This window comes from Cupressus sempervirens, chromosome 3, assembly GCF_028749045.1.
Source record: "Cupressus sempervirens isolate cs-2001-9-10 chromosome 3, ASM2874904v1, whole genome shotgun sequence".
Taxonomy (NCBI): Eukaryota; Viridiplantae; Streptophyta; class Pinopsida; order Cupressales; family Cupressaceae; genus Cupressus; species Cupressus sempervirens.
Window position 1 is genome coordinate 494,547,187 of NC_143120.1, and position 21,776 is coordinate 494,568,962.

At 33.6% G+C, this 21,776-nt stretch overlaps 1 protein-coding gene across 1 annotated transcript in view; it reads left to right on the forward strand.

The window, feature by feature from the left end:
- Window positions 1-12,300: 12,300 nt before the first annotated feature.
- The window catches only part of LOC149567344 (aspartic proteinase nepenthesin-1-like), a 59,082-nt gene continuing 49,606 nt past the window's right edge, over window positions 12,301-21,776 (forward strand). Inside the window, exons 1-4 of the mRNA XM_089820520.1 lie at window positions 12,301-12,738; window positions 14,900-15,020; window positions 15,533-15,963; window positions 16,087-16,243. Coding sequence (XP_089676646.1) covers window positions 12,503-12,738; window positions 14,900-15,020; window positions 15,533-15,963; window positions 16,087-16,243 — 945 coding nt within the window. The 5' untranslated portion in view covers window positions 12,301-12,502. The remainder of the gene's footprint in view (window positions 12,739-14,899; window positions 15,021-15,532; window positions 15,964-16,086; window positions 16,244-21,776) is intronic.

A 21,776-nucleotide genomic window follows, 5' to 3' on the forward strand; every position in this document is an offset into this window, starting at 1 on the left:
AAGCTTCCATTTTTAGAGCTCCCAGAGACTTCCAAATCATCTCACACTTCCTTCTTCTTATCTTCTTATTACTTTATTCTTTTTATGTCATGTAAAGACTCATGCACCCATTAATAGATATAAACAAGGGTGGAGACCTACTTAGCACCATTTAGAAAGTCAAGTTGTATATAATTAAATTTGTTTTATTAGTTTTTAGCATGAGTTTGCATTTTAAAGAGATCTCAATCATAACACAAAGGGAGGAGATGATTTCATATAAATACATGAATGTAATATGTACTCTAGGTCATTATTTTAATGCAATAATATATGTTATTGGTGCTCTCATTCTGAGTGTAGTAAATCTTACCAGAGTGTGTTATTTTTGTGAATGCATGTTCATGAATAATAGTAGAGCCAATGGTTTATTGTATTGTTATGATTGTGCAACCTTTTAGTTCTAGTGTCTGCCTTATGTTAATGAATTTCATTTTTGTGACAAATTAAAGAAAGGATCATTTTTGTTCTTGCATAGTTTCTTTCCTCGCGTGAGTGCACTCTCTGTGGCCTCGTGATTTGATGAAACATGAAACTTCTTTTGGTTTATATTGAATTCCCATAATGATTGCACTAGTGGAGTTGAGGAAGCATTACTCCTAGTTTCATTGGTTTCCTACCTGATCCTTTTGATAATTTAATTTGCAGACGTGTTGTTACCTTGGTTTATGTCTGTTAGGAATTTCCCTTTCAAATTATTTTATTAATCTCTTGTTTCTCTATCTTTTTTATTTTTCTTTAAAACACTTGGTTAGAATAGGAATTCATATATTTACATCAATAATTTGAATTCATCATAAAACAAAAATATTTATCTTTTGTGGTTACATTTCAATAGTAACAAATTGTCCAAGCTTGGTTCAAACTTAGCAAAGGCCTCCTCGTGAACATACACATTTATCTTCAATTGAGAAAATCCAACAAGTTGCAAAACCACCTAGAACCTTAGAGTTGTTCCTTGATCAGCTTTTCCAAATAGGGGTTCAAAAGGATCCCTGTCGTTCAACATCATGCACAATGATAACTCAATACTCATCACCTTTTTAAGGCCTTAACGACTCTATTATTGGATACATTTGCATGCACTTATTAGAATATAAATTCCACCAATATAACTAAGAGGGGGTGGGGGGAGGTTGAATCAATTATCCAACTATTACAACAACTATCAACCTTATTAATCCTTGACCATACAAGCAGTATAATCAAAAAATACAACAAGATACTCATACACAATAACACTAGATATGTTAATTAGGGAAACCATTGATCAGAGGGAAAACCCCGGTGGGGATGGTACCCACAAGATGATGTACTAATATAAATATTCCTTGTTGAAGGATGGACCCTATTAGGAGTCTATGAAATACTTCCAATACATATTAGTCCCTATTAGGAGACTTTGAATCCCTATTAGGAGATTCCAACCCTATTAGGAGTTGTTGCAACCCTATTAGGAGTTGTAGAAGGTAGATGGGCCCACTATACAAATAGCTTCAAGGGCAAGACCAATGAACCCACTATCTAATTATCTTTGTATTATTCCTTGCAAAATATTAGAAATGAACTATACTATTACTTCCTCTTCCTTTGTCCTATCAACTAGATTGTTGCTCTTCTTCTAATCTCGATACCAGATCACTAACTTTGCATCCAATAATCCCTTGGATCTCTTACTAGCATTTACCAAATACTCTTCTCTTATTCACTTGATATCGATCACAATGCATGCTTACAATCAAGGAAAATACCATCCTTTACATAATGTCCTCAAAACAATTCCTTGAGTCGGCCTTGAGGCTTTCCTAATTAATTGTAATAGGACCACATTAAGATAATTAATTATTTCATAATCACACAATAATGTCAGCTCACAATCTTTACAAGTTCTCACACATGTGACTCCAAGACTTGTGCACTCACTGACATCATCATCAGATTGTCCTTTGTCATTGTATAACTTGTACGTCACAATTCTATTTCTTTTAGGAGATACAATCCAATCATCAGAAATGGCTTATCAGGTACTTTGTCTATTTACTGCTTTCTGTAAATCAAGCATATCTTCTATACAACTTCAACTTACTTGATGCACACTTAACCTGATCATCAGGACATAGTACAGAACATGTCCTTAACCGTGCTTCACTTGACCATATGTACATTGTTCATACAACCTCGTTCTCTATCTGCTACTCTAGTAGTCTTCATAGAAAATGTACTATGTTGTGTTCAATGACAAACATAGTCATGAATGCAATATATCAATCATGTTACCAATCTCCACATGCTCGGGCAATGCTTAGGATACCCCCCAAAGGAATACCATCACCATTCATGCTAACAATCTCCCTCTTTGGCATTGATGACAACATAGATGAAAAACATCCATGTTCCAAGAATACCTAAACAATACTCTATTGTAATTCTTTTTGTTCTCTTCTTTTCAAATCCTCTTCATCAATCAAATCTTAAATCCTTTAGAACATTGCTCTATTCTACAACTCTTTCTACTCGCATCAGTTGTTCACACACTAAACAACTCTTAGCTTCCCCCCCATTCAATATTATTCCCATTGACATCAACAATACTTTTCTCTTATACATAGGAGATCTCAATCTCTCCCCCATACATTAATCTTTCCTCCATTAGAGGTTCTTCTCCCCTATACATGGTGTTTCTCTATGAAATATCTCCCCCATAGTACCAAGGAGACATTTTTCATCATGCTTCTCTCCCCATTAACATCAATAAAAAAGGTTTCATTATGTCCAATAATCTATTGTAAGTCTTTAATTAGCTCAAGTGTCCAAAGACACTGTTCAAAACCAGCTACCAAGAGTCCTTGATGACTCTACTCATCTCAGATACTCCCCTATATAGGAAGCATCAGCATTCAGTCCAGTCAAATAATAGTATTATGTACCATTGAACCGATGCAATCTCTGCATTATCTACTCAAAAGTAGGAAAGGGCATAACCCCAAGCATACCTCTTAAGTACTCAAATGTATCTTTTTACAAAGGTTTCATAAAGATATCTGCAATCTGATCTTTTGTACTTACATATTATATTATGATTTCCTTATTTGCAGCCTTCTCTCTCAAAACATGATACTTAATAGATATATGCTTAGTCTTAGAATGTAATACATGATTCCTAGAAATACTCATTGTACTTGTCTTATCACAATATATGATAACATGATCTAAAAATTCTATCCCAATATCCTTCAACATTTGCTTCATCCTCATGATCTGATTACAATTATTTGTTGCTACTACATACTCTACTTTAGCTATAATTTGTGAAATACAATCTTGTTTCTTGCTTAGCCAAGAAACCAATCTTCCTCTAAGGAAAAATGCTCCACCATTGATACTTTTTTTGTCATCCATACTGCCTTCCCAATCCACATTAGTATAAGCACATAAAGTGAAATCACTTGATCTATCATACCATAATCTATAATCAGGTGTACCCTTCAAATATCAAAGTATCCTCTTTATTGCTACATAATGATACTCCTTAAGATTAACTTGAAATCTAGCTACAATCACAACTACATTTTCTATATCTAGTCTAGTGTGAGTCAAATATTGCAAACCTCTAATCATTGATCTATACTTCTTCTGCTCAACTGTAGGTGTCTCAACTTTGCTAGATAACTTATGACTAGTTAACATTTGTGTACCAACAAGCTTACAATTTTCCAAGCCAAATCTTTTCAATAATTCTTTCAAGTAGTTAACTTGAGAAATGAAAATACTATCATTATTTTGCATAGTTTGTAATCCCAAGAAAAACTTCATCTCACCAATCATGCTAATCTCAAAGTCATTTTTCATCTCTTCAACAAACTTATCACTTGCTTCATTGTTACTTCAAAAGATTATGTTATCAACAAATATCACAATATTCAACAAACTATTCTCAATTTCTTTCAAATATAAGGTAGCATTTGCCATACCTTTAGCAAATCCAAGTTTTGCCAAATACTTATCCAATCTTGAATACTAGGTTCTAGGTGCTTGCTTTAGACCATATAGTGCTTTCTTCAATCTGCATACCATATCCTTGTCTTCTGTTAAAGGAAATCCTTTATGTTGTTCAATGTAAACCTCTTCTTCAAGTTCTCCATTCAAAAAGGCTAACTTAGCATCCATCCAATACAATTTGAACTTCTTACTCGCTACATGAGCCAAAAAAATTCTTACTACTTTGATTATGGCTACAGGGGCATATATTTCTTTGTAATCTATTCCTTTGTATTGTGAATAACCTTTGCATACCAATCTAGCTTTAGCTTTGTTCCTCACAAGTTCACCTTGTTCATTCATTTGATTTCTGAATACCCATTTAGTTCCTCTAATATTATTGTCTTTAGGTATAGGAACTGGTTCCCATGTCTCATTCTCCATAATATGGTCAAGTTCTTCCTTCATTCCTTAAATCTAATGATCATCTTTGCACACCTCATCTGTACTCTTAGATTCAACTTGAGAAATCAAATATAATTCCTCATTTACTATGTTTCTTGTCATCACTCCTTTGCTTCTAATTATCTATTTTGCAGGGTGATTATTTATCAAGTTTCTATTAGGTGTAGGAGTTGCTACCTCAACTCTTATCTCTTCTCTTGGTTCAAATCTATGTTCAACTCTTTGCTCAATAATTTGTACATCATTCAACAAGTCATTGTTAGTCTCAAAGAAAACTTCTACATTTTGTGTAACAATTCTAGGATTTTCTTCTTCCTCATCTGAATTATATTTCATCATCCTCTCTCTAACTCCAAACTTCTTATCCACTTTCACATTTGCACCCTCAACAACTATCTTAGTTCTATGATTAAAACATCTTTAAGTTTTTATTTTTAATAAATAACCAAGGAACATACCTTCATCTCTTCTTAGATCAAACTTACCAGTATCATCATCTCTCTTTATGCAACACTTACTTCCAAAAGTTCTGAATTACTTTACTAAGCATGTATGACCAAACCACATTTCATAGGGAGTCTTATTTGTACCTTTTCTAATTTTCACTCTATTCATGGTGTATACTATTGTATTAACTACCTCTCTCCAAAAACTCTTGGATACATCATTCTCAAACATCATTGTCCTTATTACCTCTGATACCAACCTATTTCTCCTTTCTGCTATCCCATTCTGCTCAGGGGTCTTAGGTGATGATAACTATCTCTTAATTCCATTTTCTTCACAGAACATGTTAAAATCTCTAGAAGTAAATTCTCCACCTCTATTTGATCTCAAACATTTGATCTTTACACCAAATTGATCTTCAACTCTATTCTTGAATATCTTGAACTTCTCAAATGCATCGGACTTTTCTTTAAGAAATTCTACCCACATCATTCTAGTGAAATCATCAACAAAAATCATAAAGTACTTTTCTCCATAGAATCCTCTTGTTCTGGTAGGGCTACTCAGATCTATATGAACAATCTCCAGCTTCTCTATAGTAGTGAACTTCTTTCTAGGAAATGATACCTTTTTCTTTTTAGCCATAATACATTCTTTGCAAACAACATTAGTAGGCTTGATGATCTTAGGGAAATCTCTAATTGCAAATGTATTACTTGCCTTCAAAATGTTATCAAACTTTATATGAATTTTTTTAATGCCATAACTGGCTATTATCCACCTTTGCAACCAAACATGTCATATTAGTAGAATTCAATTGAAATACATTACCTTTAGATCTTGTACTCGTTCCAATTTGCTCACTGTCCTTATCTTTGATAATACAAGTCTTCTTTGTAAACTGTAACTGATAACTTTTATCTACCCACTGTCCAACACTCAACATATTATGCTTTAAACCATCAAAAAAGTAAACATCATCAGTGTTAGTCTTTCCATCAAGAGTAATAGATCCTATCCCTATGATGTGACAGGTCACATTGTTACCAACTCTAACGATACCTCCATCATGATTCCTAAATTTAACAAACTTGTTCATATCACTAGTCATATGATGTGAACAACTACTATCTATAAACCAATCATATTTCTTTTCAGTTTGCGAAACTAGGGCTTTTTCTTCTCTAATATCAATTTCAAAACTTTCTTCTTTTATAGCCATAAATCCTAGTTTATCATTACACTCACTCATAACACTTTCCTCAGATTCATCATCTTCATTAGCATACAAACAATCTCTAGGTCTTCTAAGCTTAAAATCTCTTTTACACATTTTCTCTCGTTTAGGACACTTAATGCATAATGACCAAATTCATTACAAGTTCAACATATAAATTTTTTCTTACCATCTAGTTCTCTTCTCACAAGAAGGGCTATACCTTCTTCAATTTTTATGTCTTCTTTAGATCTAGTCCTACTGCTACTAGCATAATCTACGTGGGTGTTTGCACTTCTAGATAAACATGGACAAATTCTCAAGGCACTAAAAGATGTCTCCACTCTTGTCAATTCTCTAGACTGTCTCAAACTTGATTATGCTGCTTCCAATCTTCCAAGAAAAGTCTTTCTAGTCAACTTCTCAATGCTCTCCTTCTTGTTCATCAAGGGAATATAATGTATCCATGTCTTCATCATCTTGGTCAAGGATAAGTTCATCACGAAATTGTGGCATAAACCCTTGATCGAATGTTGGCTATCATACTTTGGAGTTTTCATGTGTGAAGAAGATATAATAATGTCCAAGTCATGCTTAAATAGAGAAGGACATATTGATCTCGAAGAGTACTCATTTTATGGAGGCTCCTCTTCATTTTTTAGTTGAGCAGTTGTTTCTTTAGTTCTTCCACTTTTTTGATTATAAATTCAAGTTCATCGGGTGTTAGTTCTCTTTCTTAGATAATTTTGGTCATTGAGTTCTTTCACTAAAGAAGGTTTTGTTTATCTTCTCCCTACAAAGTCTTTATTTTTCTTCCATTTGTTCAAGGAATTGCTAATGCATGATTGATGGAGTTTGAGAGATAGAAAATAAGAGAATGCAATAAGATGATAGGAGAATTGGAGTTTTCTTGATTTCCAAACAAGGTAAGCACATAGGTATACTTGTCCAAGAGAAATGATAACTTACCACAAGATGTCCAAGATGAGGGTAGATGCCTAGGGTATGACACTCATAAACAAGAAAAGATGAAATAAGATACAAGTTATCTAAGCTAATGGTAGACACCTAAGGTACAATACTTATGAGCAAGAAAAGATAAGACAACAAGAAATGATAAAGAGAGAGGACAAGTGATACAATTTTCTAACCAAGGTTGTATTCAAGTGACTCAGGTTTACTTTTCAACAAAAAAAAATCCTAGCATGTTGTGGTAGACCAAGAAGAAAAATGCCAAGTGTGGGTAGACCTAGAGCCATTTTAACCAAGTTTAAGCATCAAATAAATAGCTAGCAAAGTCATATGATGAAACTCTCCCTAGAAAGCGATGCAAATGTTTTATATTTTGACTAAAGAAGCAAAGGTTTTGACTTGGTCAATAAGGATTGATAATAGTTTGACAAGAGCTAATAAAAAAAGATATGGAAAAGTGAACAATACACTAATCAAGTGTGTAATCAAGGAACCCAAGTGATCTTTCTTAGCTAGATATAACTCTTAACAACAATTAGAAGACCAAAGAAACCAAGTATATGCCACCCTAACCAACCAAGAACAAGTTGCAATTGTAGGAGACTTAGACACAACAATTGCACAACAAACCATTATGAACCAGGTGTCAAAAGAATAATGGAATGATATTTCTCCTAAATTCAGACGGTAAAACAAATTGGGATGATACTCTAGAAAATGGAGAGGCGATAAATTTTTAGAAGGCAGATGATGCACCACAAAATTACTAGGCAATGCCCTAGATTGGTGTACAATATCTCATAACTACAAGTGATTGAAAAATTTGGAAATGCAAAATGACTAATTTTTCCCAAATAACCTAGTTTGATTTGCTATTTTGACAATTTTGTCAATGTTGAATATTTTGATAATTTCTATACTCAATTACAACAATAAATTGTTGTTCAAAAAGAAAGTTTTAGCAAGCAAAATATGATACATGGAGTAGTCTATAGACAATCAAGCAAGGGACAAAGCAACCTTAGGTGATACAAGAACATGTGAGGTCTCAAAATGAAAGCTCTAGTCCTTCCATCTTGTGTATGTTCAAATGATTTCCATGGGTCTAGCATAAATCAAAGACACGTCAAGCAATGACTACTTCAAGGTTATGACTTGCATCAATACCTTGGTCCAAAATTTGATGCTCCCTCACCTCACACAAAGTGATATTAGTTTTGTAATGGAGTATTATTAACACATCTAAAGAAAAATATATAGCGAGTCAAATCTTGGGGCGTTCTGGGTAGTCCACTTGAATCATTGCTTGCACCAAGATACCAATGTGGCAAAAAATGGGGTAGCTTCTAACATAGGTTCTTAATAAGGGCTCTATTCATAACATCCCCCTTGCACCTAACATAGGACTAGGGCATCATAGCTACAAGAGAACTTAAATGTGTCAATCTCATAAGCAAGATTAAGGCCTCGAGGACCCCAAACACATCAAGCATACCCACCTAGCAATTCCCCCATGGTCACAATCTGACAAGTGTCCTCACTGTATGGAAATAAATATTATGTCCCCCTGAGACTTTAGTCTTTGCTGAGGGCTTTGTGATTATAGTGGGTTGGAGTAGCTAGGTTCGCTTGTTCCCACTTGGGTCATTCCTGTGAGATTTTTCCCTTGACAATAGACCCTCTAAAGATAAAAGATCTTACAACGAGATAAACACAAAATCGATAACAAGTGGAGGTCAAAATTTATGATGTCCTTCAAAGAAGTAAAGAACATACTCTCCTATACCAAATGATTCTCTTAAACACACCAAGAAAGAGTTAATTAAGGCTACTAAAGAGTAACTTATCCAACTCACTTTCTTGATCCACACTAATGGCTTAAAGTTTATGATTGTCTTAGAAAGACAAGAGCATACTTCCCTACCAAACATATGAACTCTTAATCATGAGCTATTAAGTGACTATCAAATGGAACGAAAGCCAATAAACAAGCACAATGTTTATTGGTATCTCCAAGGCAACCTACAAAAGCACAATTTAGTAATCTAACAAAGCAATTCCTTTGATAAGTGAATTTGCAAGTTAGGGTATATAATATGAAATATAAGCACAATAAAACCTGCAAAACCGCTTGTTAGGTACCATAAAAAATAAGAAAAACTAAAATGCAATTTAGATGTAAGAAAACTAGTCTATCTAATTCGAAATGTGTGAGCAAACAGGTTTGTGCGACAAAGAACAATTCACTAGAGTATTGTACAATGAATCCCTAAAATCCAATCTACAAAATAGGTCCAAGGGACAAAGATCCCAAGCCAAAAATATATACCAATAGACTACAAATGATAAACCACAATACAGGCACACAACATAGTTAAAAGTTAGAGAATCACTTGTAATACATAGAAATATCACACCTAATACAAAGAAATATTGCATGATATTTCAGCGTGGAAAATGCAAAATAATGAACCCACAATAAGAAAATAAAAAAATGTAAAGAAATGGAGCTGAAAACTTGGTTCGAGCCCCACGGTGCGCGTCAAAAAATGTATGCTAAAAAGTGAGCACACTTTTATAAACCATTATTCTCAAGTGATCCCATGGAGTAGGAGACTCAAGAAGTGGTATGTAGCTTCCTATCTCTGACATGCAAAAATCCAATTGATATAATGATGGCCCTCAAATGAACCCATAGATGGAGACCTTTGATGCACCATAGAATGGAAATTTCAATGAAATAAGAACAAGAATTCTAGTATCCAAGAATCAAAGGGAGATGCAATGCAAAGCTAACTAAAAAAATTGCAAGATTACACTACTATGTCATGCAAGAACAAGACTAAGCTAACAAGATGGAGATTCCAATCCCCCTAGTTAAGCTATGTCATCTAAGCTAAATGCAATAAAAGGAAATACCAAGCTAGTATGCAATAATACAAGAGTACAAGTGAGTGCTCAAGAAATCAAGAATCAAAGCAACAAAATAACATTAGTATGAACTCCATAGTTATGAGAGAGTGAGGAGAGAACATCTTTTTTTTAAGAGATTTGGATGGGTAAAGATTAATAGGAAAAAAATATAGTGGAGATTTGTTGTTTGGTTGATCCATGTGCTCAAGATTCTCAAGAGGCAAAAGAGATGGATGAGCTCAAGAGAAAAAATGAGTGGTGGAGGTTAGGAGGCAAAAGATATTCCACTCACCTTGGAAAGTGTGCATTCAAGTTGTAGACAACTTGCTTTTTAAAAAAATTTCAATTAGATTTTTTTATAATGTGCACATAGGATAAAGATGATTTTTATTTAATTGAAAGGGAACATGTTCTTTTAATTAAATAAAACTTATGATAAGTTGATCAAACTATAGGATAAAATCAAATAAATGATGATTTGATCAAGGATAAATGATTAATAAATCATGCCAAAAAAAAAAGATTTAGCATAATGCGGTCTAGCATATAGATTTAAAATACTTAGAAAGAGGGCTTATAGTTTACTAGACTATTTTTGGGTGATTACAATATCATTACCATTTTTTATGTTATTTACTAATATATCCTTTCTTTGGGTGTTGAAATCGCTGATTTTGAGATCAATTAGTCCAGGGAATGTTTTTGATGTTTTGAAAGATAGATTTATAGATTTGATTGTTGGTTGCAAGCATTTTTTTGTAGGACATTACATTAACTTGAATGGATAATGCAAGTGGGACTAGTGACAACTTTATGTTTTGCTTTTTGTTATATACATAAGTTCATTTTGCAATATGTTGTACATCGAGATTTTCTAGGAGAAATATATTGCTAGTTCGACATATCTCATAGCATCATAGGATACACATTTGATGAGCTACACACACATAGTCAAACATTTTTATTAGTTGAATGTAAAGGTAGGATATTTAGATCCACTACACTTTTTGAAGGATTAACTATAGTAATCACTAATAATACATTTGGAAATTATCTTACAATTCCATAGAGTATAAACAATATTATATTTTGTTATCATCTACTAACTCAAAAGTAATAATTGTTTAAATCCTATATTTGTTGAATAATTACCAAATGCATCAAATTGACTCAATTTCTATCTAAAGACATTTAAACTGTTTAAAGAAACAAATATAAGGTCAACATCTTATTAGTCTCTTTCATTTATGGTTATCTAAATAAGACTATCTTAGAAAATATGATAAAAGTAAGGTCAAGACTCTTTTTCATATATTACAAATATATATTCATTGCCACATAACAAGGTTCTATGTCACAATTATTTGTTTATTGTACATGTTATAGTCTAAATTTGTTCAATGACAGTTCTTGTAATCTCCACCTCAGATGTATGCATTATATCTACCACTCCTCACTAAAAAATACTTATCAATATAATAGTTCTCAACAAATAAAATGATTCTTAGACAAATAAAAATAAAATAATCTCAATGAGCCCTTGGTCTAGTGGTGAAGTTGAATGGCTCAAAATGAACCCACTAGTTGGTCAGAATGGATACCCCTTAGTCCTTGGCTTGGCACAATAGATACCTCTCAGTCCTTGCCAACCTATTTCTCATGAGAAAGAAGAACCCATATGTCATAAGAATTAATGGAACACTCATTGTATCTGTTCATAAAAGGGGTCCAAGAAATCACCCATTCCAATTTTTCCAATTCAAGTATTAGAACCTCTTCGACTAAGAGTAAAAACTCGCAAATATCTATTTTGCCCAAATCCAATAAAATAACAATAAAAAAATTAAATTATTAAAAGACTATATATCTCAGACACGGCTGTCCTCCCTACAAACTATACAGTTGACCAATTTTCAAAAAATCAAAAACATCACAAAATTTTCATTTCAACATTTAATCTTTCATGATCTGCATAATTTGTAGTTGAAAACAACAAAAAATTTGAAAAAAAATCACTACATTTTGTTGAATCTGAAAAAAAAGTTTTAATTTTGTCTTTAATACATTTTGTCTTGAAATTCTATCCTTTAGTTGTTTCCTCCAAGAAAGTGTTGTGCAACAACGTGGGACTTATCTAGGGCACGAAATAATGTTGGGAAACGGTTGAGAGTTGTTAGAAATTATAAGATCATCTGTGTACAACGTTAGAAAGCGGACACATGGGAGAGTTTTAAATTTATTATAATAAACGCCGATGCTCAACTGTTTTCAAAGGTAATCATGGCAGCATAGGTAGAGAAAGTCAATCGGGGAAAGAGAGGAAGAATAGGAAGCTGCAGCGCAGGCGTCACTTTTCTGGCCCTGTTAAGCGACATTTCTGTGACGTGAAGTAACAGACAAGCTTCCTCTCACTATTTGCTCCAAGGCACTGCTATGCTACAAAGATCCATGATGAAGTGAGGATCGGAAGAAATGTTGGCAATGGCGATGTGCTGGGAGGGCCTACTCTTCGCCACTGCAATTTTACTGTTTGGGAGGGATTCCAATTGTCTAAATTTAAATGCGCAAAATGGATCGGCTGCAATGGTTCTTCCGCTCGTGTTGTCGCTGCCCAGGGCGAATTCGTCCGCCATTCGCCGTCTCGCTGCTGGAAAGCCCGAGTTGCCCAGCGCTCGAATGAAGCTTTATGATGATCTGCTTACCAACGGGTACGATCGTCGTTTTAAATGGATTTTCTCTGCTGTTTAACCTCAATTCCCCTGTTTTTAACGTACACTTTAAGAAAGACAAGGCAAATTTTGTCATTTTGTTCGTTGTTGGTTCATTCTTTGTTTAGGATTTTGACTTGCAACTATTCTTTAAGATTTATTTTTTAATGAATTGCAACGATTTTTTATCTGTAGAAAAGTGACGCGTGCTAAGAGCAGTGGTTAATTTTCGGAAATTGTGATAGATTATTATATTTTGTTTGGTGAATGAGGGTTTACTAGTTTCTTGCTCTGGTTTAAGGATTAGATTCAATAGTTGTTTCTACCTGTCAGGTAAAATTTTCATCTGTTATCCGGTCAACGTTGACATTTGAATGTTAGAGTGGCCTATGGTTAAAGAAGGGAAAATCATAGAGTAGATAGGATCGTCTTCGGAAAGGCCTATCCTTAAGAAAGAACCATCAAGAGTAGATATGTTTGTTCAAAAAATTAGTTGCGGCCAAATTTTTTAAGATAACTTTGGATTAGTTTTGTGATAGTCTGGGGGACATGCTCAGTGATCAATAGCATATCTAAGGCTCGGGACAGACTTTCCTAGCAACAAGCTGCTTGTCAATTTGCCTACATTTTATAACGGTATCATACGAGTTTTTCGATTTAAAAAAACAGACTTGATGTTTGTACTCATTTTTATCCCAGACTGCCCTAAATCTATCCTTGGGTTCTTTGGTTTACTCTTTTTCAAACCCGTCTTTTCTTGGTTGCCGATTGACTATTCAAGTGGAACAATATTTATTTCGATTTCTCATATATGATTATTTTATAAGTTCTTGTTGAATTTCACTGTGAAATGCATAACTTTAAAGTTTGCAACTTGGGAAAACTTCACAGTTCCAATTCAAACTTGGAGGCAACTAAGTAAAACTAAGGAAAGCTCAGTATTTTAGAAAGTGCTTAAATTGATTAAAAAGTTAAATTTCATGCGAAATACAGTACAAAACACATGAATTGAATCTGTAGAACATTGGGGAATTGTTGTCTACTAGGTTTGAATAGAATAGAGGGTATGATATCTCATCAGGTTATCAAAAATAACAACTGATAGTATGTTATGAATCTCACGATGGGCAGAAATCATTGCTAAAACTATCATTCCATGCAAGTTAAATAAATTGATAAGTTTGGCATCCCCACATGCACCCTAGTAATGGTTGAGGTTCCACTTTTGACAATCAGTTGTGGCTCCACCCCCAAATTGGAAGTTGATTCCTCTTGAGCATCGACACCATCTCCAAATATTATGTCTTCCAATTGAACTTCTCTTGCTTTTTCTTTTACTGCACACTACTCAATATGTTGTCAAAATCAACAAATATTGCCTTTTGTAAGCATCGGGTTGTCATCTTGGAGAGTCTAGTTGCCATATGGATTAACGGCATCCAATCCATTTGTGTATTACGCTCAATTTTTTTCAGGAGAAGATGGATGTTGCATTGCATGGAAATGAGGCATTGGGATGCTTTTGTGTCAAGTGCATTGCTTCAATTAAGCTCTAATTGTGTCCACACCTAGAAGCACTACAAGGTTGAATCTTCATCCTTTGTAAAATTAACAAATTTATGATCAATGACAAACTTCATGACTTTTTTTAGGGCCTTTGTTTTGTCCGTATTGTTTGTTCTATCAATAATTCACTGGCATAGAAGATTTTGATTTGGCCTTACTTATCACAGATATCCAAATCCTGGCAGAATATAAGTATAACTAAATGATTCAGCCTCATATTTGGTTAGATATTCTATGCACACTGCGCCTTTTTTGGGGAAAATGCAAAAGTTCTTAGTGTTTAATGTGGCTTAATTGACATCTATTTATCTGTGGTAATGTTGATATTTAATTTCCATTTTGTTTCTTGTAATGCTTTGACATAGCATTTTTGTGCTTTCATATGCTTTGATGAGATATATTAACTTGATATGCATCAATTGTTTTCCTCTGGTGACTATTGTCATTATTTTTTGAATTTTTGGTAGTTTGACTTAAGTTCATTTTTAATTTTTTCCTAGCAGGTTCTTTTATATATAGAAAATTTTTAATTGCTCTCGGTTTTTGGATTTCATGTTTTGAGTTTTTAATTTATTATTTTATGGAATGGCTACAGGTACTATACAACAAGACTACGAATTGGAACACCTCCACAAGAATTTGCGCTGATAGTGGATTCCGGCAGTACTGTCACATATGTTCCTTGTTCAACCTGTACACAATGTGGCAATCACCAGGCTAGTATACGTTGAGGGCACATGATTGAACTGAAATTTGCTTGGTTTTGATAGCTGTTGCACTAATTTGCTTTTTTTTTTTTGTGTGGGTTTGGTCTAACCTCATAGTTACTTGAAAACGAAGATGGTTAAATGTTAACCAGTTTTTCAAAAAAATTATTTCCAAAAAATATATGGATGTTTAAAGTAATCTCTCCTGTATGGAGAGATTGATTTAACTAAATTTTTATAAGGGACTATTTATACGTGGATGGTAATTTGCTATTATCATAAAATACAAGTCTTTCACATGGATCATTGTTTTTTCTTTTGGAGTGGATATGTTCTGTCAAAATTTAATTTAGACAAGAAAATATTTATCTGTGGATAATTTATTTAATTCATAATAATGATCGCCTCTTCGTTTCCTTCCCATGCTTTATAAAATATTCATGTATTCAATTATTTTGTCTTTTAAAATAATTAGATGATCATGGTTGTCAGATCTATAATAAGTAACAATTTTTTTTCAGGATCCAAGATTTCAACCAGACTTATCAAGCACCTACCAGCCTGTCAAATGTGGAGTTCATTGTAGTAATTGTGATATAGAGAAAAACCAATGCAAGTATGAAAGACAATATGCGGAGATGAGCAGTAGTAGTGGTGTACTTGGAGAGGATATTGTGTCTTTTGGTGATGAAAGTGCTCTTAAGCCCCAGCGTGCAGTGTTTGGCTGTGAAAATTCAGAGACTGGCGATATATATCATCAACATGCAGATGGAATCATGGGGCTTGGCAGGGGAACACTTAGTGTCATGGATCAACTTGTTCAGAGTGGTGTTATAGCTAATTCCTTCTCTTTGTGCTATGGTGGTATGGCCATAGGTGGAGGTGCTATGATTTTGGGTGCAATTCCTCCTCCACCAGAAATGGTATTCACAAAATCAAATCCAACTCGGAGGTATGCAGTTTCTTTCTTTTTCATTAGAAAATCATATCATTGAATACTTTCCTCTTCCTCGGAAAATACAATGTGCATATGATACATCTGACACGTCTTTTGTTAGTGGGGGGATGTGAACAGTCCATATTACAATATTCAGTTGAAGGGAATACGAGTTGCTGGCACTTCTCTATCTCTGAATCCACATGTGTTTGATGGTAAATATGGAACTGTAGTTGACAGTGGAACAACATATGCATACCTTCCAGAAGCAGCATTTGTAGCCTTTAGGGATGCTGTAAGTTGAAAAATCTTTAATGCTGAAGTCAAGAGCTGTTATCCTTCTATTGGCTCTATCAAACTATTTTTATTCATTTGGTTTATGATAAAATGAAATAGCTGGAATGAATTTACTAGGTTGAAAGTATTATATTATATAATATTTGAAAGTATTATATTATATAATATTACAATGGTCTTAGAAACATGATGTAGTTAGATTAAAGTTTACATTATTTAATTTCTATATCAATTGAGGAATATGTCAGTTGGATTAAACAAGTTTGTGAAAATCTTAAAAATTCTGGCAAAGTTTACTTTTGTTCTGGACCTGTCAGTGCAGCTATCTTTTGATGATAATTCTGCTGTACACCAGTAATAAAACCACTCAGAATTCTATGCATGTTTGGATGTTGGTACAATTTTTCATTTGTCTTCTTTCAATGAACTAACCATTTGATTGTAATTGGAAATCATAATAACTTTTCCTAATCATTTCATTTGAACGAGAATGGTACTATTTAAAATGGAGATCATTACTTTTGATCCACAATACAACTGATTCTAATGTTTGGGCATTTGAAATGAGATGCTCAAACTTAAGCACCAAACAAAATCTTCGAAGACACCGATGCTACATGGCAACCTCATGACAGAAGACAAGAATATAGACTAAACAGATCCAAACCTGCATTAGCATTTTGAAGGATAGAAATCCTTTTTAAGTTAACCAGGAGACCGTCAGGTGGTGTTCTTACCGTTTGGAGTAGGGAAGAATTGAACGACTCCTGAATTTGTCACAATAGGAAAGTCACATATGGCAGGTTTTATAAGAAGGTAGTTTGAAGGAAATCTAGCAGAATACGTTTTCCTTAAAGAGTCAGCCCTGTATTCCCATGTATATCATATCATTGTCAATCTGCATACATATCATATAAGAATTATAACAAAATACCCAAAAGCTCTATGTTTGAACTATAAAATGACAAAAAATGGAAAAAACAAAATGAAGTGAGCCCTTACACTATCTAAACCCTTTGATACACTAAAACAAACTCATTTTATCTTATTTAGACCAATTGCTGATTTTATATTTGAATATTGAACAATAAACATATATCATGGACATTCGAGTTTGTTTTAAAAAAACCATATGGTGGTTTTATTTATTATATGATACCATGTTGTATTCTTCTGACTCCTGTTCTTACGATGTAAACACAGATATTTACCACATTATATGTTTCTTTATTCAGATCAATACAGATACAAATTTAATTTATTGATACAAACCCAAACCAGTAACTGTTGAGTAACATGGATCTTTTCTGCAAATGTAATAATATGACCATTTTAATTGATATGTTCCAAATGCAGATTTGGATCTCATATAAGTATGAGAGGAGGAGACATGTTTCTTCGTTGTCTCATGAAGAGACATGTTTCCAAGGTTTGAATATCATTTAATTTATATAAATAATGATAATAATTTGTATAATATATGTTATTATTACATGAATATGTATATATAGAAAATGATGATTTACCAATAACAACACTGTATCTCAGATAGAATTTATCCGACTGAAGCTACAACTTTAACAGTAACTCGGGTAATAAATATCCAGGAAATGTCAAGTTTATTGCATTCTAGGGATATACATATACATATTGCATTCTGAAATTGAATGAAATCAGATATAGACTAATACAATAACTGTTCCTATTCACAGAAGAATGGGGTCATGTTGATGCGAGTTTTACGACCACTCCAACATGTACCACTTAGTATTCTAGAATAGAATGCCAAATTTTGAACCCTCTCCTGAATAAGGAAGTTAAGATGCTTAACAATGTAAATGATTCTGTGATTAACTAAGACAACCCCAAAGTTCCTTCTAAACTTGGATACCACTCAGTTTTGTGATATGATGTGCTGGGTATTACAAAGAGATCTACGCTATTCATTTAAATGGATACCAACTTTGCAAATGTGAATAATTTAACAATTTGGGCTCTTTAATTACTTCCAATGAAACAAATTGCAAAGGCATTCGGGTTTAGATAGTTGATCTAACTCTACAATGTAAGAGATCATTGATGGTAAAGTGAGACTCTTGTTAAGTTTTATAGGATCATTTTCTGCAAATATAATAACACTACCATTTATTTTTGTGTGTTCCAAGTGCAGATCCAAATGCATATATATAGGAGTAGAAGAGACATGTCTCTATGTTAATCAATATTGGTTGTGGTAAGTTAATAAACGTTAGACATTATTATCATCAATATATAGATATTGATGATTAATTAAATGCAATAGTATTTGACCAATAACCCTTGGAGATTAACTCTAGGAGAAGCTACAACATTAACACTCCCTCTTAGCTAGGGATGATTGTTATAGAACACATTTAGATCACATTATGCTCTCAAGCATATAGAGATATCATCTTAATATGATATTCTTGGAATGACATATTTAAGGATATCACCATATATCCATCAAATCAGATATAATGCGAGTGATGCTATTTCACCAAGTCTCCCTTTTATTGAGGGAGGATTTAAACAACACAACCATGTAACAAAATGGTGATTTGATTCTGAGCAATCTTATCAATCTCATGTTCTTGCGATATGATTACTTGCATCAACACCAAGATGCTTATCAACAAGACTATTATATCCTAGAAACTTATGAGTTATCTGATTTCTAGCACACCCCGAGACAATATTGAATGCAGTCTATTGGATAACAACCTTGATCTTAGGGACATCAAGGTAGTCTCCATTATGACAAGTATCAATCTCCAACACGCTCTGGGACATCAACTTAATGTAGTCTACTGTGATACGTTAGGTATCATGATCTTCAACACATTCTGGGACAACAAGTTAATGAAGTCTATCATGATAATAGATGAAGAACTCAAGAACAACAAATGTAGTATCATGATCTTTGGCACATTCGGGGACAAATTAATGTAATCCATCATGATAACAGGCAAGCCGTTGTTAAGATCATCACTTTACAATAGCAACCTCAAACACAAACATCAATGAAAGATTGTCACCTCTCATGATGGTTTCCAACAGAATCATGTAGAAAATCACATGACATCCACCATGAACCATGTCGGAGGATGGATTCACCATGGCTGCTCCTAGAGGGTGGAACATAGGGCTTTCACCTTAAACTTCTCAATTTTAGAGAAGAATGCATTAAAATAAACTTCACCTTGGACTTTTCTTTCGTAGAGAAGAACTCGTTAAGAAGGAATTGCACCTTGAAATTCTCCCTCTAAACAAAGATTTTGGGAAGTCATATCCTCTAGCTGCTCTCTTAGTAGCTCTCTTTGCCCAAGAATGCATGAGATAAACTGTCGGACTCCCTCTGAATCAGATATTAATCTTATTATTTTCTACTGACAAGTCATCGATTCCTCATGATGTATATAGGGGTAGGCCCATCAAAATCATGCAATCTCACAGATGTATCTTTAGACTCCCTCTTAATATAGAAGGATACTCATAATCTCAATTATCAAAGATATTCACTTCAAGAGCCTCACTTTATCCAGCCTAATTATCAAATGATTAATGAATTCTAGATCACAACATTTTTGAAGCTACTATCATAAGATTGAGTCTGCACAATATTTGGTAGCATGTGTGAAGTATTAACCTTCTTTTCCTACGAGAACATCCCTACACAAACGAAAAGATCAAGGCAAATAACTCTTGTCGTACATATACAATTAAGAGAGAGAATTTAGAGAGTAGATAAATGTAATACTCAAAGCTAATGAATACTTATCTGTGCATCCTTGATACAAGTTGCTGTAATGAAGGTCCATATCCATCAAGTCATAAAATACCTCCATATAAGCATTTGTCAAACAATGGGAATGGAAGATTGATTATTATCTCCCCCACAATGTGAAGTTCCTTCTCTTATTTTATTGAACAATTTTGCATCATATCCAAGTATGGAAAACTACTTTCTGTTCTTTGCAAATAATCATCCTTGGGAATCAAGGGAAAGAACACGAGTATAATAAAGCAAATGACTCTTTTATTGCATGCATAGATATAGTTGAGAGATTGACAATGATAAGCAAATAATTAGTATTCAAGAGGAAATAACCAACAATAATGCAATCAAGTCTGAATTGTCTCCAATGACTTCAATATCGGATAAATCAGCCAACTTTGGTGCTGTTGCACTCTCTCTTTATGACTTTTCACATAAGTCGCAGCATTTAACAACCAAATCTCATTGTATAATTTCGTCTCTTAAATCTGATCGCAGCCTTTTATCGAATTTCTTCTTTTAGTGCGTGCAGTCTTCTATCAAAAATAAATCACAGCCTTTGCACAAATTTTAAATTTTTGACTTAGCATGGCTAAATCGATTGAGATCTTTAACCATTATGTTCAAACTTTTGTATTAAACTTATCTAGTTATTATAATATAGGAAAAGTATCAGAACTGAGATTTTCAGACAATATGAACACCATAGCTAGCAGCAACAAAACTGAAAATGATTACTGCCCGGGCTTGATTCCCGTGGACCCATTAATTTTAGAGAATTCAAAGAACTCAATCTTTGCCAACAAGCTTGACCATTCCAAAGTCTGCAACCTTGGCACAGTTAAGAATCCATTCTAAATAAACCAATTCTTGACCAGTCTGCATTTATTTCATTGTAAATTATCATGAGATAGATCTGTTGAGTCTTCAATTAGTCAAGATGTCCTGAAGATCTTCACATGTAATTTTATCTCTTTTATAAACCCGATGTTGTCACTATATAAGCTCACTCCCTTCAATACATAGAAGTTTAAACATATTTAAAACTACTTCAGAGTATGTACCCTTTTAAATCGCCATTTCTCAAAATGTCTCCTCTTCAGCTATAGTAGTCGATGATAAATATCAATGTACATCATAGGCATGAGTTGCTTCAATGAGACAACACAAATATATATTTGCACCACGACCTATAAGAGATCCGATATTTCATTTGTTAGGAAACTTGAAAATAAATCATATCAATGGCTAATTCAAACTTCAGATCAATTGGGTCCCACAAATATTTCAAAATTCAGAAAGGCAGTGTACCACTTCTTTGTGCTAAGTATACAGAATCAATATCAGTATATTTAATATTAAGATGCACTGATGGCTCTTGAGTATTGAAGATCTATCCACAATATTTTAGAGAATACACTGCACAAGTCTTCAATGTCAACAAGTCACTAAATTCCCATAGATATATTAAAGGTTCCTACATTTGAAACGGGGCTCCTTGCAGTAGTTAATGCAGTATGACTGTTGTTTTGATAGAGTCTCGTCTCTGTCCAGGGGATCCAGACTCTTCTTCCATAAGTGACATTGGTTCCTCCCGATGTCTCTTTCCCAATATACCAAGCCAATAACATAATATGTCCATTTAAGGAGTATGTTTTTTTGGAAAAGATCTTGCTGGAAATCCTTTGCAGCTTTTAGAGTAAAAAGAGAAAAACAGAGTGCCTTCATTTTCAAG